Here is a 27,045-nt window from a genome sequence, read left to right on the forward strand (position 1 = left end):
CATTAGCAAAAAAACCACCAAAAAAATCTATTCATGTGTAGGTTTTCCTTTGCATGACACATCTGCAGCACCGTCCGTTTTTCAGTTCAGTGTTAATAATGTTTAGTTTTGCTGTGCATGAGTGACTCGGCCATAACGTTAATTTGATCTTTAAAATCCTTTGTTTGTCTTGGAGCACAGAGCCGTTGGGAATATGTTTTTCTGCCTGGCCTTGTTCTTGCTGGGAGGTCAGCTGCCTGTTTCTGAAGCACCTAAGTCTGTTTGCGATGGAGGGTGGTGTGTGGGTTTCTGTTATGGATACTGGAAGATTTTTCTCTTCTCTTTTTTGTTTTCAACAAAGGGTACTTTGTTTCCTCATCACAAATTCTTTTAAGTTTTATTATGGCTCCTTAGAATAGGCTCTTGAGCTCCTAATCAGGTAGCACATTTTCCCCTCATCCTTCTCCCTCCTTTTCTCCTATTAAATACCACAAGGTATAAGAAATAATCAGTTTAGTTCCAGATAAGGTAAATCAGCACTTTATAATCACTCAATTAGACATGGTCCTTCAGGTAAACTGCTTCAGGAAGTGGGCAATCAGTCTGAAGTGATGCTCGGGCTTTTCCGAGGACCGTGTTCCCATCAGCTGAAAGAAAAATACCCAGCAGCGAGGTGGTGACAGTGACATCAATAACTGCTGGGGCTCTCTGCCCGGGGAAGGCTTTGGGGGGACCCTCCCAGCACAGAGGTGAGGGGTTTCTTGGCCCCCCTCTCCTCCTTTCTTCTCTCTGGTTTTCTCCTCTGGCAGGAGGAACTTAAAGCTAAAGACATAAAAATGGGGGGCAGAAGTGAGAGGAGGAGTGCATCCTTACCTTGCTTTAGCTGAGGGGGAAGAAAGGATTTTAGGTGGGTCTGGATAGCTTTTTTCTTTCTTTTTAGGCTAGAAATCAGTCCAGTCCACTTTTGTACCAACACAACCTTTGTTAATTATTTTATCGCATATGAATGAATTTATATTGCCTGCCATGAGAACAGCTATCAGTTACAAAAGTAAACTCTTGTCCTAGAAGTTGGATTTTAGATGTTCACATGAGGTCCCCACTGGTTGGTGTGGTTCTAGTGGATGCTCTTGTGATACACCATCATTTTATTGTCATGAACACACTAATCATGCTTGTTTCCAAGGGGTGACAACTAGACCTTGCAGCAAGGCTGGAAGCAGTGTCCTGCTGGGCTTACACACGTCCAACCCCAAAGATGACTGAAGGCTCCTGGATTGCCAGATCCTGGTGAAAATGTTACCATGGTTTCCTTTTCTAACCAGTTTGGCAGTAGTGACTGCTGAGGATGCCCCTTCAAAGTTCCATATTAAGGAATTTGGCCAGATTCTTTGCTCTTTAGTGCATCAGGTAGGAGGGGGGTTAAAGTTTGATTAACATGGAAAATAGGAACAAGAGGACATCAGTAATACCTTTATGCTTTAGAGAGCATACCAACATCCATGTTATCCCACTGATTATTTCCACAGCTGGTGACACTATTATTTTTACCTGGTTTAGCGTTATTCAAGTAAGTTCATGTGGAAAACACAGAAGAAAGTAGAGCAGAAGGCTTGCTGTATAAGCATCCTGTTTCTCTTTCTGTATATTGATCCTTCACCAGAATGTCAGTCCTATAGGATCATATGGGTAAACGTGTTTGTTGTGACCATCTTCAGGCCCCCCCCATCTTCCTTTGGGAAAGATTTTGGGGTAAACCCCTCTGTCTATCATTTTGTGTTTGTTGTGATGAGATGGGTACCCTGCACCTGCGCTGATCTTGCAGTGAGAGGTGTGAGAGTGGGCGCATGACCTCTCCTCTCTAGATCTGCTACTTGGCCACACACTGCGGAGGGCTGAGCCCCTTCAGACACCACTTCAGAAGGGCAGGGAAACGTGGGTGCACATGAAGCTGGGATCTGTAGTGGGAAGCGTGTCCAGAGCTGCTTCAACAAGTGAGAAAATGTAGGTTGGAAAAAGTGGTATCTTTGTAAAGGTGACTTTCTGGAAAAAGGGTCCTAAATATGCAATTTCCCACTTTTTCTTAGGAAAAACATACCAGTGGATGCACAGTAATATGAGGGTGAAATGTAGTGCATTTTCTACAATCCTCCACAAACAATTGATTAACAAATATACATTTATTTCATTGCCTCGTTAAAGCAATGATGGTCTCTGAGCAGGTTTTTTCCTGGGGATTAATGGCCAGAAGGGTTAGATCTGCAGCTGATGATCACCATTAACCCCATCTGGTCAATAATCCTTCTTAATCCACTTTTATTGGCCAGAAAGTCTGCCCAGCCAAGTGGTTAGCACAACACAGCGCACTCAGGCTACAGCTTCACCCCTCTTTCAAGAGAAATTAAAATGTGGGCTGCAGCTGAAAGGAGGGGACAAATCCAAGCCCAGATCTCTATCTGTGTGCTCCTACTAACAGTTACATCCTTAGTTGGGTCAGATTGGAGATCCAGCCAGAGTTGATGGCTATGTGGGAGGCGAGGGGAGGGAGCTGGGCATATGAGTCAAACTGCACTTTGCCTTGTGAGCACATCACTGGACGGACATTCATGGGAGCACTTTGCCTTCATCCAAAACCTCCCAAAATCTTTCTTTTGATTCCTTTGTGCTTGGCCTTTCCAGGCGGGAGGGAACCTGCGCTTTGGGTAAGGTTTGGTTTTGACAGAGGGCACTGTCTCCTCTTCTTTTTAACTTCTGTGGCAAACTGCAAAAGAAATGCAGAAGCTCACACCAGCTCCTCAGCTAGCAAGTGAGTTACTTGTCTAAGAAGATGCATCAACTTCAAACAGGGAATCTCACAGTAAGTCTTCATCTTTGGAATCACCATCCCTGGAAGTGTTCACAAACCATGCAGATGAGGCCCTCAGTAACACGGTTTAGTGGTGGCCTTGGCAGTGCTGGGGGAACGGTTGGACTTGATCTTACAGGTCTTTTCCAACCTGGTTGATTCAATGCTGAGGGAAAAATGTATCCTGTACCCTACAGCTATGGCTTTGAGAGGAGGTTGAGTAGCTCTGGCCAACAACTTTTTTTTTGACAGATCAGTCAAAAAGTTATCAGTCAAATAATTATTCTCAGGAACATCTGCTTGTTTTTCATTACATCCCTTTAGATCTTTGATTAATTGCTTTATATGGTCCAGTTTTATCTCTCGGTTCTGCCTGCCACTGTCATCAGCAAGCCCTGAGCAAGGGTGACAGATCTTCTGTGCTGTTGTCCCCGTTTGCTCTGCCAGGAGTCCTGTCCTCACATACGGGAACAGGTTGCCTTCTGTCCCTCTGGGAGCAGCTGTTCATGCCCAGCCAGCCACCAGCCCGTGTGACTTCCTGCTAAAAGCCTTTTTAATGGCTGATGGCTCCCATTTACCTGGAGGGCAGAGCAGCCAAGGGAAACTGACAGGCAGCTCCCCTTCCCTTCTCCTGAGGCTGGTGAAAAGAGCTAAGAGAGGAGGTACAAGAAGGAGGGGAGGAATGCTTTCTGCAGGATAGGTGCTCTGTCGTAAGATAGCTGCAATATCTTTACCTGCTCTTTGACCTTTTCAGCTTTGCTTCCCGAGGACTTGAGGACCCTTCTGGAGGAGGCAAAGGAAATGAAGTGGCCCTTTGTGCCAGAGAAGTGGCAATACAAACAAGACCTCGGCCCAGAAGACAAAACAAACCTGCAAGATCTGATCGGTGCAAGGATCCCTGATCTGCTGGTATGAAGATCAACACATCTGTTGTGTAAAATGTCCTGCTGAGGTGCTTGAGGGTACACAGAGCCCTCGTAGGTAATATCACCTCTGTGTTCAAGGACTTGGTTTTATGCACGGTGGCAGCAGCAGGTGAGGAACTGCTTGGCAAGCAAAGGTGAGCGAGGCTGTGTTGAGATGGGCTGCTCACAAAGGCCAAAGAGCCAAAATAGAGGTGTGACTTCTATTTGGTTTTGTCTTTAGACAAAAGAGGGACCCAGAAGCTACATATAGTTTCCTTTTATTTTTTTTTTTTAATTAAAGTTGCTATAGAATCATAGAATCAACTGGGTTGGAAAAGACCTTTAAGATCGTTAAGTCCAACCATGACCCCAGCACTGCCAAGATGACCACTAAACCATGTCACTAAGAACCTCATCTGCGTGATTTGCGAACACTAGAACACTGTGAAGCAACATGTGTGAGCCAGGGTGTCCTCCCTCTTGTGAGTCAGCTCATCTCCATGTCACCACTGCATCTTCCAAGGAAAGGAAGGTCCTGTCCTTTCTGCCACTGCAACCAAGCTGAGGTTGTGAGATCAGTGGGTGCTCTGCCTCGGGGTTAGGCTTCTGGTCTGTTGGCTACATGGATGGTGTGCAATGCCACATAAGGCTGTTGGTTTGAGGTCTTGCTGGTATCTCTCCTGGCTTGCAGTGCAGGGAAGGTAAAATGCATTTGAGTGATAGAAGTTTTGAGTCTGTCCAGGTGTTTGGCTAAAGCTGTGCAAGAAGGGCCTAGATAATAATGCCAAAGACACTGCAGAGCAGAGGGTACTGGTTCTGCCTTGTGTAGAAGCGATCACAGAGGTATATAGGGATTGTCCGTGCATTGAGCACCTTGCAGAACAACAACCTTATTCTCTGAAACATGCAGTGATGACTTTGGTTGCATTTATGCTGTTTCTGCTCACTTTCATGCTCATCCCATGCTAGTTTGGTACTTGCTCTGTCTGTTCCTCTGGTTTCGCAGGGCAGTTCTATTTTTGTTTCCACTAAGGTAATGTTTACCTCTTCCCTGAAGAACTGGCATTATAATAAAACAAAAATGCCAAATGTTTATATACAGATTTACAAAACCTTAGAGTTTAAAAAGAATGCTGTGCCTTGTTTAATTCAGCACTGCTAGGAGGCAATGAGGATTACTTCCTTTAGTAGGGCTTGCACACACAATTCATGACATTCTTCCTTTTTTTTTCCAAGAAAATTACTTGACAGGACCCCTTTGAGGACCAAAGCTGCCCAAAACGTAGGAAGGAAAGGCAAGAATTTAGCGTGGCTTGTCCTGTGAGTAAAAGGATACTTGACTGTATAAGGAGTTGCAGGTGCTTGGGGATCCCATCCTGCAAGGTGCTGAGTTTGAGCTTAAAGATTAGAAAGCAGCAAGAAACGTGGATTGTTTCTTGCTTTTTTGGTTTTCACAGAATCACAGACTGGTTGGGTTGGAAGGAACCTTAAAGCTCATCCAGTTCCAAACCCCTGCCACAGGTAGGGACACCTTCCACTAGACCAGGTTGCTCCAAGCCCCATCCAGCCTGGCCTTGAACACTGCCAGGGATGGGGCAGCCACAGCTTCTCTGGGCAACCTGTGCCAGGGCCTCACCACCCTCACAGGGAAGAACTTTTGCCAAAGATCTCATCTCAAATCTCCCCTCTGTCACGTTAAAGCTATTCCCCCTTGTCTTGTCACTACCTGCCCTTGTTTAGTCCCTCTCCAGCTTTCTTGTCAGCCCCTTTAGGACTCCCTTTTCAATGGTAAATGTAGTATCTAGGCTAATGAGTATCCCTGTGGCAGGACAGACATAAAATAAAGATGAGGTTTTGGGTTTTTTTTAACTTATTGTGGTGCATGACTGAAGCCATGTTCCATTCCTTATGGGAAGGGGCAGTGTAGCCTGAAGATCTGGGGTTTAGGGCAAGGAACCCTTGCTGCAAAACTGCTGTTAACTCTAAGGTGGCTGGGAGATTTCACCTGCTTCAGAGAGAGCCCTTGCAAATGAGGCCAGCAGATTTGAGGTTGACAGTGACTTAGAGTAGTGCTGAGCAAGGAGAAGCTCAGAAAAACCAAGCATAGGATTGGAAAGTGTCAGCCCCAGCCCCACCTTGCCAGCATCCCGTATTGCAGGGATCCTGGCTTTGCCTGGGGAGGGTGGGGAGTGGCTGCTTCTTGGATATTTATTTTTTTTCTCTCTGTGGTGTGTGTGGCCTTAGACAGAAATTTATGGCAGAGGCTGACCTCCTTTACAACCCCTGCGTGGTTCTCTAACTTGGGAGCATTTGTCTGCTCTCTCCCAGGACAAACACCTGCAGTAAACTCCCTGAGAGACCTGGCTAGATGGGAGATTAATGTGGCTGTAATAGTGAAGCAGCGTTTGCAGCATTATGCCCTCTCCCCAGGTAGATGGATCTTTTCTGAGATGATACCAATTATTTATTGCTGAAACATCTGTTGATAACTGCAGCTGCCCTTGTTAAACAAAGCATATCATGGGGTCATAGACTATAGGGACCTAAAATCCTACTGCATGCTAGTTTTAGACTATTCACTGACACCCCCTGAAGTCCATGGGTTACTGTTGTCTCCAGTGTTTCATCCTGAGGTTGAAAATACTTTGTAAACGTTGTGCTGCCTTTCCCCATGTGCTTTGAAGTATTATTTCATCTTCATTGGTAATTTATATTCCAGTGCCATTGTACCATGGGAAAAAGGGAAAACCTTTTTTGTTTTCCATTTAATTGTAGACAGACTGACATTTTGACCTGTATTATTAGTATTAGTCAGGAAAAGGGATTTTTTTTCACCTTCATCCATTCCTTCCCCCTCCCCTTTTTTTATTTTAATAAAATTTCAAGGCAGAGCAAAGGCTGCTTCAGTTCTCTGAATAAAGAACTGGTGGGGAAATGAGGCTGAAGAGAAGTGATTACAGTGTGATGAGGAAAGATAAAAGTGTGAGCAACTTTTTTCTTCTTTGGCATGAGCCACAGAAGGATAATTCAATTCCCTGGAGGGAAAAAAAAAAAAAAAAAGGAAAACAAAGAGACTAAGTCTTTGTGGATTTATTGTTCAGAAAAAATCCTTTAAAATTTTCCATCTCTGTTTATTTTAATTTGCCATGCTTTGAATAAGCTCCTAAACCGTAATTCATTACATTTAAAAAGTGCTTTGAGATCCATGAATGAAAGGCACTTCATTACCATAACACACTGGTGGTGTTCCACGGAGGCAGAGCTGGCTACCCACGCTCACCATGAGGATGTTTTACTCTGGGAGTAGGCTGAAAAGCTCCATGAGACCAGCACAGTGGGTAAGCGGATTAGGCTTTGCCTTCAAGGGTTTGCCTTAGTGTTGCACTTTAAAAAGTGGGATATCCATTGGACACATCACCTGCACCTGCAGCCTTTTCCAGTGCTCTTCTTCCCTTTCGCTGTGGGATGCTCTTTGCTCCTGCATGCTGGAGCAGTAGGAAAATGTAGCAAAACCAGCTTGGGGAACAGGGTAGTGGCAAGTCAGGCTTTCCTTAGCACTGCCTCAGTGCCGCCTGGGTTCAATGGGAGCCATGCTGCTGCCAGAGCAGGGCTCAGGGCACATTTGGGCAATGTAGACACTTTTCTGGGGGTTTTGCCCCTCTCTCTCCACTATATGAAATGACTGAACCTCCCTAGGGATTTTAGGGCGACAGATTTACTGTAATCCTTGAGGCAGACCAGCACTTCTGGTTTTACAGTATGTTTGCATCTTACAGAGGGTGTTTTTTTGTTGGGCTTTTTTTTTTTGGAGGGGAGGGGGGGTTTATGTGTTGTTTTTTTCCCCTTTCTTTTTCCTGCCAGAGATTCACCAACCAATACAAAGGCCACACACAGACGTCAACAAACTCAGCATACTGTTTTCCATGTTTTCCTAGCAGGTTTTAAGAGACCCTCCCTGTCCCTGTCAGCAAACTACGCCCATCCTGCAGCCTCCAGCTCCACCCGAACACCCCTTTGGTGGGACTCTGCGCTTGAAGGGCGACACCAACATTTATGTCCAAAGCAAAAACCGGAAAGCACTGGGATTTTTTTTCCAGCAAACCAAAGCGAAATCAGAATTGTAACAGCATTCTTGCTGACAAGTAGAAATAAGGAGGGATTACTTTTTCTCTCTAAATACCATGTGCACTGTGGGGTTCCGGCTGGGGCTGCAAATCCAAAAGGGAGGCTGCCGGGGATTACCCTTCCTGCAGATCTTCGCTATCCCAAGGATTAGAAGGAGCCTTAACACTCAGTGACCAGCCAATAGAGGGCAACATGCCCGTGTACACATGCTTTGATCCCACAAACCCTGTGGTGGGTTTCATTGGAGGACAACTCTATGCACGCAAGTAGTTCTCTTGTGGGATGATTCATGCCGCATTAATATTTTAACCTTTTTTTTTTTCTTTTGGTGAGATCAGAGCTCGTTTGCAAACCCTTTGTAAAAATGTAGGACTTCATTTTTATCATAAGTATCAATAGTTCCTGCATCCAGGCATTCAGACATGGAGCAGTATCTGCTGGGATAGGTACAGCAAATTACTTGCTGATGGATTGCCATTAGGGAAACCATTCTGAGGGACATGTCCTAACTACCTTTTGGGGGCTGTGTGGCACTTAAGAGCAGTGAGCTTTTGCAAAGAACTAAAGAGGGGGCTGAGAATTTAGTTTTCTCCTCCTTTTAACTGTTGATGTGATAACAGTAGAATTAAAGCCCTAAATCCTAGCCCTGGGGTCTTGGTTTTTCAGGCTGGCCTTTTGCTACCTGCCTCATAAGAGCTTTTCTTGGGTGATCCCAGTGAAACCAGAAAGTGATGGAAGGGAGAGCCACGGCTGTGGGTTAAATTCAGCCCAAGAGGGAATCCATGGCATCCCAGACTGCCCTACACTGCACAGTCCCTGATGCTTTGTAAATGAGAAGCGTCAGAAATCAGATGCAGGGCGACTGCCCTGGTGGTGCCAGTGTGCAATGCAGCCACTTGTGGAAAAGACTCTGAATGTTGTATTACTGAGACTGCTATGTTGTGTTTTCCTTCCAAATTAAACTATGGATTTATGGTTTGAAGACACAGATTTAGGAAAGAGACTCCTGGATTTTTAGCTGCTTATAATGGACTTGACACCTTTTTGAGGGGGTTCTGTCAGTGGCACTCAGCTATTATTAAGTATTAACTTTCCCCTTCAACAAAGTATTTTAATGTACCACAGGGAATTACCATAATGGTTTAAAAATAGTCTGGAGCTAGAGCACAGCAGGACAAATCAGGGCCACGAAATGACTGTTGCTGCAATTTTGGGTGAGGACAGCAGCAGAACCCTGTGCTGCCTGCTGCTCCAGTTCATCACACAGATGGTTCTCCTGCTTGTCCCCATGAGTATGTGCACTCCCTTCATTATCCAGCACTGAGAGTTACATGCCAAGAGCAGCTTGATCAGGAATGGTGCCATCTTATCTTCATACTGATGGGCTGTGGGAGGCTCTGTCCATCCTGCAAGGGATGGGACTGTCCAGGCACTGCTCTGCTGGAGCCCTGCTTCCTGGAAACAGCAATTGCTCTCAAGTAGGAAGCTGAGAACAGTGTGTGGAACATCCCATAACAGTTAAATTAAATCAGTGGCAAGTTAAACTGGGGAAAAAAAAAATAGTGGGCTCTCGAGAAAAGCAGGAGTTATTCTTGCTCTGGTACTTTCTCAGTTGGCAAAGCATGATGTGGTCGGTTGTGAAAAACGGACCCATTCTGTGGTGTTTTGAACTGCTAATAATGGACCTAATTCTGCTCCCATTGAATAAACACCCAACTCTCTGTTGCCTTCAGGATGAATAACTTGAGCTAATTAACAGCTTCAGAAGCTCAAGCTGTTAAACGGGGTTCTCTCTGCTGCTCCAAGCAGAGAGGAAAGTGTCCAGGAGTTTCTTGTTCCTCACCCTGCAGCTATTTTACTTGACTGTCCCGTGTGTTTCAAGAGTATCTGTCTGCACCTCGTGGACATGTTTTCTTCTGCCCATCACAGAGGTGGTGGGATGCTTAATTCCTTGTTATTTGTTGAGCGGGCAATGATTGCCAGCTGAAAGGCAGAGATTGATAGAGCAGTCCCGTGCAGTGACAGCAGCTTTGGTCTCTTGGAAAGACAGGCTTTGCTAACAGTGCGTGGGGTAGAAAGGGTGAAAGCCTTCAGCCAAATCCATTGGTGGTGTGACTCTGTGTTTAATCTGACAGGGGACGAATGCAGGGGGAAAGAAAACGGGGCAATTTGTTAGGGTTCAGTGAAGTGCTAACTAGGAGCTGCTCTTGGGAGAGATCTAAAGCACCTGGAAGTGCATGCCACTGCCGCTCCTGTTTTGTGCACAGAATTAGGAATTCTTTGAGGGCTGCTCTTGGTTTTGTTTGTTGTGTTTTTTAAGGTTTTAAGCCTCAACTGCAGTTACAAATGAAACAAAGACCGCAGCAGTCTGAGACAAATGGATATAAGCAAAGACTGAAATCCAGAGTGTCTGCAGAACTGTGGGCACACTCTGAAAATGAAATGATTCCTGCCCCTGCTTTCTAACCTCACCCTTACAGAAGTGTTTTTCCAAAGGGAACCCTCCCGACCCCACAGGCTGAGGGGGGGATGGTATGTGCCTCCGGGATCTTCGCTTTATAAAGAGGGCAGAGAGAGTGGATTAAATCAATATTTCATTTATTTGGGCTTGTAATTCTTCTTACATCAGCTGCCACATAAAGATTTTCCCCTATTTTCTTCCCCTCCTCCTCATCCTCATTTACTATGCACCAATAATTTCCCTTTGACGCTTTCCTGCCAGTCCTAGTGCCAGATGGCCCTGGTTCTGAGCTTCTCCCCTCTCTTGGGAGCAGCCCCCATTGTCAATGCAAAGGAGGCGTCATGGCTTTGAACCCAAAGCTGGGACCCAAACTTCAGCCCTGGCGTGAGGAGGAGCTAACCCACTAATGCAGGAAACCATGCAAACAGCACACCCTCCCACTCATCGCCATTAAGGAAAGAAATAAAAACCCCTTCACGAAAGGCTGTTTTGCATTTTCCCCAATGGTCCATGTATAGAAATCTGGTGCAAATTTAATTCTCTCACCACCTGATTCCACTTCCCAGCCGCAAGGTTCCCTTTGTGTCATAAACTCAATTAGATATATGCATTTCACATCATGGACACAGATGTGAAAACAAAGTGCACGCAGACCTTGCTCTTTCTCTCTCTGTATATACGCCACCATTCTTTGGCTTTAAAGTGATAAAGAAAGTGAGTAAATCTATTTAGGGCACTAGCCCGCCACACAGAACAAAGTGCCGGGCTGTGGTGTGTGTCTGATTGTCTTGGGGTAGGCTGTGACATCTTGGAAGTCAATAGGGTTTTCCCACCGAGGGCTGGGTGATGGGGAGCCACTCCCTCTGTTGCATTTCAGAGTCTTTGCCCATGGACTGGGTGCATGAGCTGTAGGTGCTAAGGAATTTTCCAGCCACATGAGTTGGCAGGGAATGAAAGGAGAGGGTATTAATTTCTAGGTGTGCTGCTCGGGATAGGGGGAGCGTCACTGCAAAGCTTGACACCAACCCGTGTTTCTGTGTGCCACGCAGCATGCAGCCCTGCCTTGCAAAAAAAAATAGCCAAGTTTCTCTCCCTGGTTTGACTTTTCTACATTTTGTGTCCATTTGGGTTTGGAGAGGGACACAAGAGGTTTCAGCATTGAGCAGGGAGTTAAATTATGCAGCTGCAAGACTGCCAAGCCCTTCAGAATAGGATGCTTCGTTTAGATTTTCCACAATGCTATTGAAGTGCTTATTTTCCTCCTGAAGAGACACAAACAGATGCAAACTTCTGTAAACACTTTAGAAATGAATTCAGTGAGTTTGGCCTCTCAGCAGTGCTCAATAGCTGACAGAAAAATGTCTAATTAGTGCAAGTGGAAATAATAGGGCCACTTGGATTCCTTCCATCCTCCTCCAAGTCTACTTTTCCTAGGAACTCAAAGGCTCTTTTGTTTGGTAGGTCACCCTCTCTCAGGCTTTTGTGCTCCAATCTATTAAAGGAAGAAGGCGAGGAAAAAAAAAATAGATTAGGCAATGCTCTGTGCTTAAATATATGGCCTGTTGATGAGCATTTCGAATGGCTGGTTTGCAGTGTCAGTTTACAGGTGCTTGGAGAGGGACATTCCTCCATTGTTGGCCGGCACAAGCAGAGTTGTGTGTGCCAGCCTCCAGGAAACTTTTTCAAGAGCCATCCTCTTAGAAAATCCAACTCAGGCTCAGTGGGAGGCGGGGGAAGGAAATTTGTACAAATCCACCTCACTGAAGTGCAAACAAGCAAATGCTTGCAACAGATCGGTGGTTTCATGCCATTTACTGCAGGCTCCTCAGACGGTTTGATGTGGGCTTTCTCCAGCACACCTCAGATGGTGGTTGTGCTGCCCAAAATCAAGAGCGAGTCTTGCTGTCAGATTGTGGGGCTCTGAGCTGAAAACAGAGAGGACAGAAATGAAGCTGGGGAGGAGTCCAAGAAGCCTGTGCGATGTCTAAAGCAGTTCTTGGATGCTGCTGTCTCTGCCCATGTGTTTACACAAGGAAGGCAAGGGAAGGAGGCTGATGCTGAGGCAAAAATGAGAGATAGCTGCCAATCTTCGTGTTTCAGTGGGGATTTGGACAAAGTTTTCTTGCATTCTGTCATCCTCTGATGCTGCTGTGGGCCTGATCCTCCCTCCTCTGTGCTGCCATTACTCTGTCATGAGTTGAGTTACTCACTGAGGTGAATGAGAAACACATTCTTTTTCTGAGGAGGCTTTGTATGGTTGAAGGTGTTTTCTGTCCGTAGTTTCCTCTTGTGACTGACCATATCACAAAGCAGTAACCAGCCACTGCCAGCTCCAAGGTGTCTGAGCCAGGCCAGGCTTTCCATAGGCAGTGTGAGGCTGCTGAATGGCTGGTGGCCATGAAGACCAGACAGGTCAGGGCACCCATGAGGCTCCATAGCTGGAAAGATGGGTCTTTCCTTACAACCGATGGCTGTATTTTGGGCAGATGTTCCAGTGAAACAATGACTGGATGCCATTCGCCCCATCCTGTGTGACAAACCTGTAATGATATGATGAATGTATGATAGTATCATAAAATGGTTTGGATTGCAAAGGATCTTAAAGCTCATCCAGTTCCAACCCCCTGCCATGGGCAGGGACACCTGCTGCTGCAGCAGGTTTCTCCAAGCCTCATCCAGCCTGGCCTTGAACACTATCAGGGATGGGGCAGCCACGGCTTCTCGGGGCAGAAAGGGCATTGCCTGGATGTCAGCATGTGGAGCACCTCCTTTCTACATGGGGCAGGAAAACCAATCCCTGCCCATCATGAGAAGGGCTTGTTTTTTGGTAGATGTCCCCAGGTTCATGTGAACTTCTACAACCATGATGAGGCTGTGTGCCTCCTCATGGCTGTCTTTGCTGGCCTCCTGTCCTCTTAATAACATGCTATCTCAGGAGCTGTGACTGGGCCTACAAGGGTGCTGGGGAGGGACTCTTCGTTAGGGACTGTAGTGGTAGGACAAGGGGTAATGGCTTTAAACTTAAACAGTGGAAGTTTAGGTTAGATATAAGGAAGAAGTTCTTCACAGTGAGGGTGGTGAGGCACTGGAATGGGTTGCCCAAGGAAGTTGTGAACGCTCCAACCCTGGCGGTGTTCAAGGCCAGGTTGGACAGAGCCTTGGGCAACATAGTTTAGTGTGTGGTGTCCCTGCTCATGGCAGGGGGGTTGGAACTAGATGATCTTAAGGTCCTTTCCAACCCTAACTATTCTATGATTCTGTGATTCCTCATGTCAGTGTGATGGATCAACCGTTGTACAAATCCGAGCCAGTTCATACAGACTCAGTAGTCATTCACCTGCAGGGGAAAAACATGAGGCCCTGGCCTGTTTGCTCGTTTGTGGAGTACAAAGGAGTGTACGGCTTGAGCTCTATCTGGGATAATGGCCATAAGGACCATTTCCAGTCTGTCCAGGCTCATGTCCCCCTTTTAAACTAATTGCTATTACTTCTAGTGATCTGTTGGCCATAATTTAAATTCATCAACGGAACGCCAAATGATGCAATTCCAAATACTAAACAACAGTTAGAAAGAGAAAAAATAATCAGGAATGATACCACAGCTCAAATTAAATAAAGAGCTGCAACCTTCCTGTCTTAAAAATGGAAATATGATCAGGAATTTCAAACTTAAACTCGGGAAATTCAGGCTAGATATAAAGAAGTTCTTCCCTGTGAGGGCGGTGAGGCACTGGCACAGGGTGCCCAGAGAAGCTGTGGCTGCCCCATCCCTGGCAGTGTTCAAGGCCAGGTTGGACACAGGGGCTTGGAGCAACCTGCTGTAGTGGAAGGTGTCCCTGCCCATGGCAGGGGCTTGGAACTGGATGAACTTTAAGGTCCCTTCCAGCCCAAACCAGTCTGCGAGTCTGTATTTTCTGTAAACAGTTCACTGAGCCTCTGCAAGGTGAGTTTCTCCAAGGCTGCCCCATGGCACTGGTGTTCTTTTCAGGTTTATTTGAAAGCCTCCATCATCGTCAAGGACTGCATGACAGCCACTGCCATTGTGTTCCTGATTGACCGGTTCGTGTACTGGATTGATGCCTCCAGACAACTTCTTCAAATTGCCAAGGGTCTGCACAGGCTGCAGCCCACCACACCAATCAGTCCTCAGGTGCTCATCCGCCAGGCTCGCCTCTCCATCAACACAGGTACTGCTCTCTTCTTTCAGCTCAAGCCCTATTAGGAACTACTTGACTTTGAAGAAGACACTTTGTCCTGTGCTGGGGATGACATGCTTACAGCCCCAGAGCCATCTTTTCAAACGCACAGCCCACTCCCAGCCCCCTTGAGCCCTCCCAGCTCCTCTCACTAGCACAAAGAGGCTGGTATAAAGGGTTTCAGAGCCAAAAGCAGGAGAGAAAATTGTGAAAGGGTGTGGAAAATACTAATTGGAGCTTTTGTTCCTTAACAAATCTTCCCTGCTGGTTTCAAACAGGGATATCTGAATTGCTGTACTTCTGACCAAGGGCCTTTAAAAAGTAAATTAGAATCCTGGCATTTTCTCTGCACTGTCCCAGCTGCTTTTTTTTTTCTTCAGTGGGACCACTTGACTATGCAAACAATGCAGCTTACAACCCCTCAAGGATAAACTCATTTAAGAAAAAATTAAATTTCATCATTCCTATGATGTGGGCAACACCTGAAGGGTTTTTAATGCATCTTCCCACTGTCCCAGTGGGGAGAAGAAAAGAAAGCCAGAAAATCCTGCTCTGAAAAACGCAATGGAGGAGTAATTTATTTGCAGAAAATAGAACTATAAGTTCCCTGCATAGCCGTTTTTATTTGTGGCTGTGGACTTCTTACGCTCTCATTGCCATGGGGTCTGGATACTGGCACACACCAGTTGATGGGCTAGTTCAGCCAACACTTACACCACTTCACTGGCTTATTGACTTCAGCCAGACAATTGCAACAAAACCCAAGATTCAACATGAATCGAGCTGATCCAGTTAGACCTTAAGACATCTTAAGGCTATATATTCCGTGCTTAAGATGGTTCTTCAAAGCTAGGTAGAGAATGACAGGGAGGCAGCATAGCCTGTGGCTGTGCTTTGTGTGATGGGATGTCAGGTCAGCTGGTTTTGAAGTGCATCTGCAGAGCTTCCCCTCCTGGCGAACTCCATGTATCATAGAATGGTTTGGGTTGGAAGGAACCTTAAAGCTCATCCAGTTCCACACCCTGGATGTTGGGTGTCCCTGGGGACACCTTCCACTAGAGCAGGTTTCTCCAAGCCCCGTCCAGCCTGGCCTTGAACACCGCCAGGGATGGGGCAGCCACAGCTTCTCAGGGCAAAAAGGGCATTGCCTGTCAGTGTAAAGCCCTTTCCCCTTGTCCTGTCCCTACATGCCCTTGTCAAAAGCCCTCTCCAGCTTTCTTGTTGGCCTCTTTAGGCATTGGAAGATTGTTATAAGGTCTCATTTGACCCTTGTTTTCTCCAGGCTGTGCAACCATGTATTATAGAATGTAGTGCATGTACATTTAAGACCATTGACAGCAACAAATCTATGTGCAGATGATATCAGGATCTATCAGATTAATTATCACACAGCTCCATGAGCTTTCCTGAAACAAGTGTCTGGCTAGAAGCAGTTGCCTCAGCAGTGTTTTCTGCTTTATTTGTTGTATATGTGAAATGGGCCATGTCAGCTATTCCTGGGCATGGGGTAGCATCTGCAGTGTGTAATTCATCAAAAAAATTTAGTCCGAGTGTGGACATTGTACTGAGGAAGAGTACAGTTTGCAGAGGCTTTCACTGATGAATATTTTTGTTCACTTCATGCCACACAATACATTTTAATATTAATTTTCTATCTTCTCTTTTATTTTCAATCAGGTAAACTTTTAAAAGCTGAATATATCCTAAGCAGCCTTATTAATGACAATGGAGCAACAGGTACATATATAATTCTTTTCCAATTTTATGGTTGCTATTTTCATGGGATTTTGATATTAATTTCAACAGTCACACAAGCTTCAAATACAGCCAGTCTGGCCTCAGTAACAACTCCTTACATTACGTCCCTCTTCAGCCTTCTTTGCTAAAATGTGGAAACTGCAACTTTGTTTTGAAATTTCCATAATTCATCCTTGAAAATCTTCACTTGGGTGGAAGAATCCTCTGGATTGACAGCCTTCCTACTAATTTCTCTGCCCAGAGAAATTTAAAATGTGAACCAATTTTTAGGAATTGACTGATCGAGAAAACTAAGACAATTTCCTCTGCTCAAAAAAATCCAGATTGTTGGAGTAATGCTTATCCTCCAAATTCACACTGATCCTATGGACTAAATGTATACTTCATTCTAGACCTGTAGCAGACTGTGGTGCAATTATTTGGTATCTTTTGGAGTTAAGAAAAAAGAGAGTGAGTCCTGGTTCTTACAGCACTTCTATTGCTGAGTAGATGTGAAAACTGTAAAAATGGGGCCATTTCTTAATGCACGATACTGTTTGTAGAAATTACTCTTTTCCCTCTCCCTTTATCTCAAATTACTGCACTGCTGGTCATGTGTTTTGTCACAGATCTGGAGTAATGATGTGTAGTATTTCTAATGAGAAGAATTTATTTATTCTGACAGATAGCCATAATTATGATTTAGTTCTGGTTTTGAGACAATATATTTTAGGGTTTGATATTTATTCTCCATTTTCTTATCCTGCAGGGCTTATTTAGTCACTACATTCAGGTTTCCCTACAGCCCTTAAAATTAGAAAGTTTAAGAAGCCTGTTCTGGGCTTTGTTGGTTTGTTTTTCATGTGAAACAGATTCTCATACAAGAAGGGCCTTCATGCAAGAGTGCTTTAAACAAAATGCCAGCTATCACTATTACAATAGAACTGTCTATACAAAACACTGCATTTCGTCTTTCTTAGGGCTACACTTTTCTTTTAAGACTATTACCATAATATTCAATTATAACACATTTTGTTTAACATTGAAGGTGTGGTGTTGAGCAGATACTTTGTGCTCAGAGTTGCAGTGCAATGTTCACAATACTGTTCACAATACTTAGGAAAGCTTAGTGATTTTAATTCATATTCTATTCCAAAATCCGATATAGATTTGATAACAAAAGACTTTGTGTAACTACTCATACATGTTACAATGAAAACATTTGCTTTAATCTGAATTAGATATGGATATCTGAAAAGAAAACATGTTTTACCAATGATTCAAAGTATTTTGCTGTGCTGTATATACTGGTGACCACAAAGATATCCCATATTAATCCTGCTATTTTTATATAGAATGACTTTTTGTTACTTCCCAGAAGAGAGGTACCCTTCACTTTTTAGGTTGTTTTTATGCTCTACATAGCTGTCACTCAAGCTACATACCCATAGAGTTCTTATATTCCTGAACTTTTTCATCTATCTGACTGTAGGTCCTGGCTCAAACCAGCTCATTTCAGTGGAGAAAATCCTGGCAATTTACTGGGATATAGTTTACTCTCAGAGGCTTGAAATGGCAGCAACATTTTTCTTTCTCTGCTGAGTTTTCGCACTCTTTCTGCAGGTACCTGGCGATATGCTAAGGAAAGCGATAGAATTCTCGTGCAGTCAGTCTGCTTACAGATCAGAGGGCAGATTCTGCAAAAGCTTGGTAAGGCTTTTTTCTATAAATATCCACTTAAGGTTTCCCTTTTTTTTTTTTACCTTTGCAGTCTCAAATTCGCTGTTCCCAAAGGCATGCAATAGTTTATCACAGGTACATTTCAGCGATCTCCTCTCTCAAGACAAGGAAATCCCTAGTTTTCAGCTTCTCTGACTTGGTAGTTGACTTTTTATCTTCCATGACTGTTGAGCTGAAGTCTTTCATGAGCATAAAATGTGTGTTTATGCACAGCTAAAAGCTAAAGGCTGCTGATAAATATTCAGTGTCACCGAAGCAAAAAACGCTGTAGTCTGCTTTTACACTGTTTTGAGGGCTCCTGACTCAAGGAGATGTAAAAAAAAAAACTATTGAAAGGCATCTGTAGTGGTAATCTGCTTAGTGACTTTTTTTCTGATTGATTTCAGGGATGTGGTACGAGGCAGCAGAGTTGATTTGGGCTTCAGTTGTGGGATATTTCAAACTTCCTCAACCAGATAAAAAGGTAGTATTTCCTTTTCACTCTGGATATCCTTGCCAATCTAATGATCATTCCAGATTAGCTTTTGTTCACTTCAGAAAAGTCCTTTAGCAATAATGTTTCAATTAGGCACCTCAGATGAGGTTAATATGCAGGACAAATACTGTGGCTGAAGTCTGTATTGCACATTGTTTCCGCATGCATACACAGATTTACAGACACCTTTTTTTCCTGCAGGGGTGTGAAAGTAATAGTTTTCATTAACCAGAATCATCTGAAGTGAACCATCACTGAGGATGTCACAGGTGCCTCTGGCAAGGACAAAGCCCAGAATGCAGCCATAGATTTTATTTATTTATTAGAACTAAGATTAATATTTCTTTTCCTGGTAACCAAGAATGTGTGTTTGCTGAGCTGCACTACACTATCTCTTGTGGATGATGGCTGTTCCCCAGCACTGCAGTATCTAAACACATTGCAACAGCTACCACACCTGTCTTGAGCACCTTTCTGAGGCTTGGCCATGCTAATCTTCTCATTGTAGATGAACCAACAGTCACACCTTGTGTCCGTAGCTAAGCAGGAATGTGAACCTAAGTCTAACAAGTCCTAGGGTGATGCTTGAAGAAGTTTTGTAATTGTACCCCAGCATAAGAGATACCACAAAACCAGATCTCGACACTTCTCCTGTGCCATACCTTAAAGCTTGACTTCAACCTCAGGACATTTCTAAGGGAGCAAAGATGTATAGGGAATTTTGAGAAAGCATACACTTAACTATTAAGGCATTCTTAAGTACTTAGCTGGGCAGACCCTTAGCTACCACGTACAGATCAAATTTTCCAGAGAGAGAGAGAATTAGCAAGTTCATGTATCTATAGGTTACATATTTATGTCTTATTTTTTAATGGGTCCTGTAAACCAATTACAAATTACCAGCAAAACCCCGCTGATTATGTCAACACCAAGAACTCTTGCCTTTTCTCCAACTCTGTTTATTTGGGTTTTCTTAAACAGTACAATAAGCTAGGAAAGTGTGTTAAAAAAGGTGCTTGTTTTCTTAGGCTATGAGTGATGATCATTTGTTACTTCTACCATCTTTCCAGACATCTTCACTCTGGATTTTTTAGAAAGACTGAGATCAACTGGCCAATTCTTAAACATAATTTTTGATTTCTGTGGTCTTTTCTGAAAAACAGTGGTAAAACAGTCCTTTTTTTTCAGATATGATTAGCTAAGGGCTTAACACAGCTTTTGGTGGTATCACGAGACTTCGCTTTTGTTGTCACAAACAGCACCTTGGGAAAATGCAATGCTAAGAAAAATGCAATGCTAAGGAAAACACAATGCTATTTAAGGTTAAACCTACAACTAGTGGTAATAGGGATACCTGCCACTCGCGGATCTGAAAGATCTGCTAACTATGACCAGAGAGAGACCAAAGACCAAGTAAAAAGTTCACCAGGCTCATTAAAAATGTTTCCAAGAGTTTCCATTATCCACCAGGCTACACTTTCTGCAAGTTGAAATGAAGAAAACTCTTATCAAGATGGCATCTCTGAATTTCTTAGCAGTGCTTTTCTTTTGATCTTGTTTGGTTGGTTGGTTTGTTTTTTGGGGTTTTTTTTGTTTGGGTTTTTTTTTTTGGGATGTTCTATCCAGAACCTACTTTGATGTGAGCAGTAAAATCAGTAAAATTCAAAATAAAAGGGGAGAAACACTAAGATAAATTTCAATTCCTCTTTCAGGGAATTGCTACTTCCTTGGGTATTATTGCAGACATCTTTTCTTCCATGAGTGAGAAGGATTATGTACGTTTTAAATCTAAAGCCGACATGGACCTGGTAAGATTTGGTTTGGTATTTGTGTTTTCTTTTCTTTGAAAGGAAAGCCTTTGAGATGAGTTTTTCCCTCTTGGGTTGTTTATTTTCGATTTCACTAGAGCCTTCTCCAGAAGTTCAGTCATCGCTTACTATCAGCTGCAGAGGCCTGCAAACTAGCAGCAGTCTATAGCCAGTACACCCCTCTGTTTGTCCTCACCGCCGTGGTAAGTTATTAGACTTCATTCTGAAAGTGTTCTTTGTATCAGAAAAGAGTCCAGGCTGTTAAATTTGGCTCTAATTCAGTTTTCAAACATTGCATCATACGGGGTATTCTGTCTGTGTTGTGGGTGTGATGCTATATGTTTGCTCTAAACTCCAATCAGAAGCTAAGCAGATGGGTGGAAAGCAGTATCTGGCCACAAGCCAAGGATGGGCTTTCAAGCTCATCTGGGAATGCTGTTTCTCCTATAACTACAGCTGTATTTCAGAGGAAAAAGAGCAGGATTATTTCCTCCATGAAATGCAGCAGGCAGGCAGGCAGAGCTGACGTTTGCTCCAAATCACATAAGAGAAAGAAATATTTTTTCCTTCCTTTATTTATATCTGACAGACGTCCAGGTTTTTAATTCCTTCATTCCCCTTTCATTCCCTCCAGAACATCCGTGGAGTGTGTTTGTTGTCCTATAGTCACTCCAAGGACTGTCCCCCAGAAAAGAGGAAGTTCTACTTGTCTGAAGCCAAAGAATCCTTCGAGATTGGCCTCCTCACCAAGAATGACAAGAGTCCTGTCACCAGCAAGCAGGAGCTACACAGTTTTATTAAAGCTGCTTTCTGCCTCACAACTGTGCATCGATGGCTCTATGGGGAGAGTGAGAAACTCCATGAGGTGAGTCAACTATGCAGAGAAGCCATGGGAAAACTGCATTCGTACAGCACTTCATTTACAGAAGAGGAAGAAAAAGGGATCCTTGCCAAAGAGATCATGTCTCTGATCACATCCGTGAAGAAGCACCTGCAAGTGGAAAGCTTCCCTAATTCTGATGCTAGGTCTTATGTTCCAGACAGTTACAAAGGCACAGTGGAAAAACCTAACCTACAAGGCGAAGCCAGCTTCAAGAAAATCCTCGCCACACATTCTCAGCATCATCTGTCAGTATGTCAAGTGTTCAAAAACACTTGCAGGGTTCATAAAACCACCCCAGGAGAAAGCCAAGCAGGAGCTTGTATCACAACCTTAAGAACTGAAACCAAAACTATTGACACTGTGTGTACTACTGAAGAAATAGTGTACCAGAGGAAAGGCATTGCAAAAATGCTGAATCCACCAACAACAGCAAGTAGCTCAGAGGGACTCAGTGGCCAGAAAAATAAACACATCGGTTCTGATGTGATAAACATTTCCTTTGATGAAGAGGCTGAGCCGTTAGAAATAGAAATAAATGGTGAAAACAGTGCTTTCAGCAGACAGCAAAACAGGAGTCAGACCACTACTTCAGAGAGCTCTTGGTGCAAGCTGTCAAAATCAAGTTACTCTTCCGGCTGGGAGGAACTAAACTGTAATGGCAGCAAAGAGTATCCCAGGGAAGGGCAGCAGCAGGAAAAGGGCTCGGTGGAGGAGCAGTGCTGCACAACAGAATCTGATGAAAATGGGCAAGCTGCATGCTTGCACTTGGTGCCTTCCAGAGCCTGTCATTCTTCCCCTCAAGAGGCTCTACATAGGCATGGTGGATGTCCTCAGCCTTCCCTGGAGGTCAATATACCTCTAGCTGGGAGGCTGGTAGAGAAGGTGTCTCTTTGCGGACCAGAACTGTGGGAGGGAAGACACCATGGGAAGAGTTCTTCAGAAGAGAAAGAAGGGGAGGTGAACAACATGGTTCCTTCTCTTTCCACCTCTAACTCTGCTCCTACCAAGTGGCAGAAGGAGGAGGAGAAGTCTTTCTCCAGGGTGGAGATGGGCTGGAACACCAAGGACAGCAGCACCCCTGTGTCCCAGCCCAGGAGCCATTTTGTGAGGGTCCACCCAGGAGGAGAAGCTGCAGATAGCACAGAGGATCCCTCATTTGAGGCACAATCCCCCACAAACGAGGGTGCTTCTGTACTGTCAACGAGCATTGAGACAAGAAGGGCCAGTGACTCCTCTGTGCGTGACTGGCTGAGAAAATCTGCGCTGGTGGGAAATGGACCTCTCAAAGTGCCTGAAGTTGACACCCAAGCAGAAACAATGGATGACACCGAATTTGTTTCCATCAGTATTGGAGATTTAGTGAACAATTATCCTACGGCATCTGTTCCAAAGCATCAGTCAACTCCCTGTGCACTGAGAGCTTTGCCCTCGAGGGGAAAGATATCCATAACGGAGCACTTTGACTGTGCCACTACTGAAGAAGATGAAGGAAAGTCTCAGAACATGGTGAGCAGCAAAAGGCAATCTTCATCCCTGAGTTCATGGTACAAACCAGCACAGATGTCCAGGAGTTCCCCTAGAGGTCCACTTCTGAACCCAAGAACAAGTGGTTTTGTCTTCACGCCTGGGAGAATTAAGGAAGAAATCCTTGATGCTCGATTTCTGACAGATGATGATTATGTGCAGCTTCTGGCAGGGGTAGAACGTGATTGGCTTGTCCGGAGACTGATGCCTACTGGAATTTTTAAGTCTAAACAGCTTTGTAAAGCATACAGTAAGTTTCTGCACAGTGAAGGGCATTTACTCGCAGCAACAGGTACGCCCACAGAGAACAGTCTCAGCTTGGGCTTTTCAACACAATGTTTTAGTGATCATTATTAGGACTTTCTGTTGTTGTTGTTGTTGTTTGATAAGGTTTTGTAAAAGAATTTTAGCATGGAAAAACACTCCCTTGAACCATTTTCCTCCTATTCCTTCTTACCCATTTGCACATCAGTCACAGCTTCACGGAAATGGGCTCCATCTCCACCCCCACGTAGTCACTCCTGCTTCAATCTCTTCGTGCAGGAGCCTGCTTGAACCCCCTGTGCCAGTTCATCAAGCCCTTTCCATCCTGTTACTTGAGTCTCTGGTTTTGTCACCCATTTAGATTCCCCATTTCATCCCTGCAAACTGTGTATTTAAGACAATTATTAAATTAGCCATAAATAACAGTCATACCTTAATATGCAGTCCCTTGATCAATATACTAAGAAATAGAGAAGCTAGGAGCAGCACCACTTCAGACTGCCTCATTGAGCTCATTGAGTAAAACCCACTCAGGGCTCATCCCATCTTGCATGTCTCAAGCCTGTTAAGCAGTTTTTTTGTTCTTATTGTAAAATATCCTACTCTGCACCTAGCTATCTCTTAACATATATGTTATAGCCCCATACTTTGCTTTCAGAGAAGCCTGGATATCTTACCTCCTGGGTGCTGTTTATTTCACCCCTCAGCACAAGTTTAGAGCAGTCCTGTGGAATTGTCCGTTCTACTTGTGGTGTTTTCTTTTCGTAGCTGCTCTTCTTTTAAAATACTCAAAGAAATCAGGCCTCTGGACAGGCCAAGAAACAGCTGTATTCATTGGGGACTACCTGAAGGTGGCAAAGGAAGGCAAACAGAGAAGTGCATTTTGGATACACTTCCTGCACCAGGAAGAAAGCCTGGGAAGGTACTGAACAAACCGATTTCTGAAACAAAATGTTTATCAGTGCTACGTCGGTGTAAAAATGAATGAAAACTGTCTGGTAGGACGAGTCTCATACCTATGATTCAGCTAGTCCACTGCCTTGTTAGACATTAGTTTTTATGAAGCATTTTCAGAAGACAGTACAAGTTTTTACTTGGACAACTACAGAAATCATAGCCACAGCGGGAGAAGATTGTTTCTTTAGTCTGTTTCAACCTAGTTTACATTTGGTTAGATTTTGACTAATCTTCTGAAGCAAGAACATTTTATGGCTTTCCCAAATCTCCCAGTCCTTTTGGCAATCTTTCCCATCACTCCACATATCTCCCTACTTTTTAATTTCTGGGAAGACAAAACTACTTCACTGTTGTCTTCTAACAGCCATGTTAGTGTTCATTTGCTTGTGACAACTCAGGCCTTACTTTAGCTTTGTCTGTACTGGGATAATCTTATGGGAGCTTATATCTTGCTTCCTTTTTATTTGACTTCTAGCTTTGCATTAGATAATTAGCAGTATATACAGCTTTCTATTTTTATATATATTTATATATACATATATCTTACAATACCTATGGACAGAAAGATGTTTCGGTTGCTTTAATTTTAGCAGCAGGTTTATGCAGTGGGTGCATCTGCTCTGAAAGCAGAATTAGAACCACCTAATTCATAAAGGCCTCTGCATGGGGACAGCTCTGCTAATTGTAGATTTTTGATGGATTTTAGAAGGAGCTTATGAATTATTATGGATTAAGAACAATATTTTACGTATCTCTGAGTCAGGTCTCCCTTCAGAGTCAAGAACAGTTGACTTGAAACCTTTGGGTTGGATTGATCAGCACAACATTTTATGCCAGTAAAAACTATAAAAGAAAAAAACCCACAGCTTAAATCACTGCAGTTTTAAATGCATTACCAGCTTTGGCTTTGCTTCTGAAGAGCCAAGCTCTGCTTTGGAGTGGTGTTTCTGTACCATAAACAGGGTTCCCCAAGCGCAGTCTGCTACAAATCTGGCTGCACCAACCACTTCTCTTGTTGTTTAGGTATGTTGGGAAAGAATATAAGGAAGAAAAAGGACTTTTTCATCATTTCAGTGATGTGGAACGGCAAATGACTGCCCAGTACTATGTGACAGAATTCAACAAAAGGCTGTATGAGCAAAAAGTCCCTACCCAAATCTTTTACATCCCATCTGCAGTACTCTTGGTAAGAACTATCTTCTAAGCAATACAAAGGAATTGATGGTAAGAGTGTCTTAAGTCAATTTTGATTTTAAAATAGTAGCAGTTAGGCAACCTCTAGATAACATGCTATCTTAGCCAGTAGCTGCATTTGCTCATTTCAGGGCAGAAAACACTTACCTGCAGAGCTACAAGTTCATGGGTGCGCTGGCAGAAAAGATGCCATGTGCAAGCCAGAAACTCACTTGTAAACAAAGCCCAGGAGTTACCAAGCCTTTTATATCATCTAACAGTACATGAACATCTATTTTCAGGGGCAGTTAGGAAATCTGAACAGCAAAGTGACCCATTTTGAGCAGCACAAAAACTATCTAAACCTCATGAGAACTCAACATGCGAGGTTCTTGCTGACAAGTTGATTTGCTGCAGGACAACTTTGAGGCCTTTCCTGCCTGATGCTGAATTTCAGGAACACAGGACTGGAAAGTTTCTCCTTGTGATTCATCAGGTCCAGTGCCCTGATACCACAGGCAACAACACTGCACAATCTCTTTTTATACTCATTAAGTCCTACCTTAAAAGCAGCCGTATGATGTTGTATTTTGTGTTTTAGCCTTTATTGCTTCCATTAAGAAATCATTCCAGAGCTGCTCTCTTGATGTCTGGAAACTTTTTGCTCTTTTCTAACCTCAAATTAGTCAATTTATATTTATTGTCTTTCTCACAACTTCTTTGAGGCCTAGATTTAAGGAAGAAGCAGCCATAACAGTGCCTCATCACCTGTTCTCTTGAAGGCAAGACTTCAGTTAGAGGAGCTTTAGCATCCTTGTTTTCACATCTCTGCTCACATGACGGTCATTATTCCTCTCTTTTCAGATACTGGAAGACAGAACTATAAAAGGATGTGTGAGCGTGGAGCCCTATATCCTTGGGGAGTTTGTGAAGCTGTCCAACAACACAAAGGTAGTAAAGAATGAGTACAAAGCCACAGAGTATGGTCTGGCCTATGGTCATTTCACCTATGAGTTCTCCAATGGAACAGACATTGTTGTGGACCTGCAAGGTTTGTATACAGTGAACTTCATTTCTTGTGAAGACTTAATTTTTTATGTTGCAAAGTGTGCTATATAAAGGTGTATGTATATACAGATATGCTATATATACCATCTCTAAATGATGTAAAGTGAGGGAGGTCTTTGCAGGAATGTTTTTGCCTTGCTCTTGTTCTCCACTACATTGCAGCAAGAGCAGGTAAGCTGCATAAAGTCTGCTTGAGCTCTTTGCTTGAGAGCCAAGGATAAAAATCTTTCAGGCTCAACCTTTAGTAGACAGGTATCTTTATTAAATATTCATAGACATCTGGTTTTGCTGACATAGCTGGAAACTGGGTATCACTGAAGTGACATTAACAGAGCGTGGGCTGTGCCAAAGCAGACAGACTTGAGTACTGTAATACAAAGGCTGCGGTGTTCAATACCAAGATGCAACCTTCCTTCCACAGGTTGGGTTACAGGTAACGGGAAAGGCCTCATCTACCTCACAGATCCCCAAATTCATTCTCTTAATAGCAAAGATGTTTCACGCTCCAACTTTGGGAAGAAAGGGATTTATTACTTCTTTAATAATCAACATGTGGAGTGCAATGAGATCTGTCGCTGCCTTTCTTTAACAAGACCCTCAGTATTGCTGCCAATGTAGGCTCGCACAAGACAGTCACACAAAGCATGACCCCTAAGATGGGCAGTGTTTTATTCTGCATGGCTTTGGGAGCATATTGTCTTTGAGAACGGAGTCACTGAGACATTACTTGCATGAGTTTGGGAAGTTCTGGTCTTTGCATCCAGGCTCGTAACATCATGTTACCATCCTGCGCACCATCTGAACCTTATGTTGTTGTAGCCTGTAAGAATTAACAGAAGAACATATGAAGAGAAAGAAAACAGCTTTCCAAATTCAGCTAGAGGTGTGCTACAAGACTGTATATG

The 27,045-nt window shown here is 43.8% G+C and overlaps 1 protein-coding gene across 1 annotated transcript in view; it reads left to right on the forward strand.

The window, feature by feature from the left end:
* Positions 1 to 26,758, forward strand: part of ALPK1 (alpha-kinase 1) — a 27,843-nt gene extending 1,085 nt beyond the window's left edge. Inside the window, exons 2-13 of the mRNA XM_010013511.1 lie at positions 3,579 to 3,733; positions 14,304 to 14,502; positions 16,189 to 16,248; positions 17,872 to 17,958; positions 18,375 to 18,451; positions 20,176 to 20,271; positions 20,370 to 20,474; positions 20,906 to 22,928; positions 23,711 to 23,864; positions 24,923 to 25,085; positions 25,937 to 26,123; positions 26,562 to 26,758. Coding sequence (XP_010011813.1) covers positions 3,579 to 3,733; positions 14,304 to 14,502; positions 16,189 to 16,248; positions 17,872 to 17,958; positions 18,375 to 18,451; positions 20,176 to 20,271; positions 20,370 to 20,474; positions 20,906 to 22,928; positions 23,711 to 23,864; positions 24,923 to 25,085; positions 25,937 to 26,123; positions 26,562 to 26,758 — 3,503 coding nt within the window. The remainder of the gene's footprint in view (positions 1 to 3,578; positions 3,734 to 14,303; positions 14,503 to 16,188; positions 16,249 to 17,871; positions 17,959 to 18,374; positions 18,452 to 20,175; positions 20,272 to 20,369; positions 20,475 to 20,905; positions 22,929 to 23,710; positions 23,865 to 24,922; positions 25,086 to 25,936; positions 26,124 to 26,561) is intronic.
* Positions 26,759 to 27,045: the final 287 nt, after the last annotated feature.

The sequence above is a fragment of the Nestor notabilis genome, unplaced genomic scaffold (assembly GCF_000696875.1).
Source record: "Nestor notabilis isolate BGI_N333 unplaced genomic scaffold, ASM69687v1 scaffold19564, whole genome shotgun sequence".
NCBI classification, from domain to species: Eukaryota; Metazoa; Chordata; class Aves; order Psittaciformes; family Psittacidae; genus Nestor; species Nestor notabilis.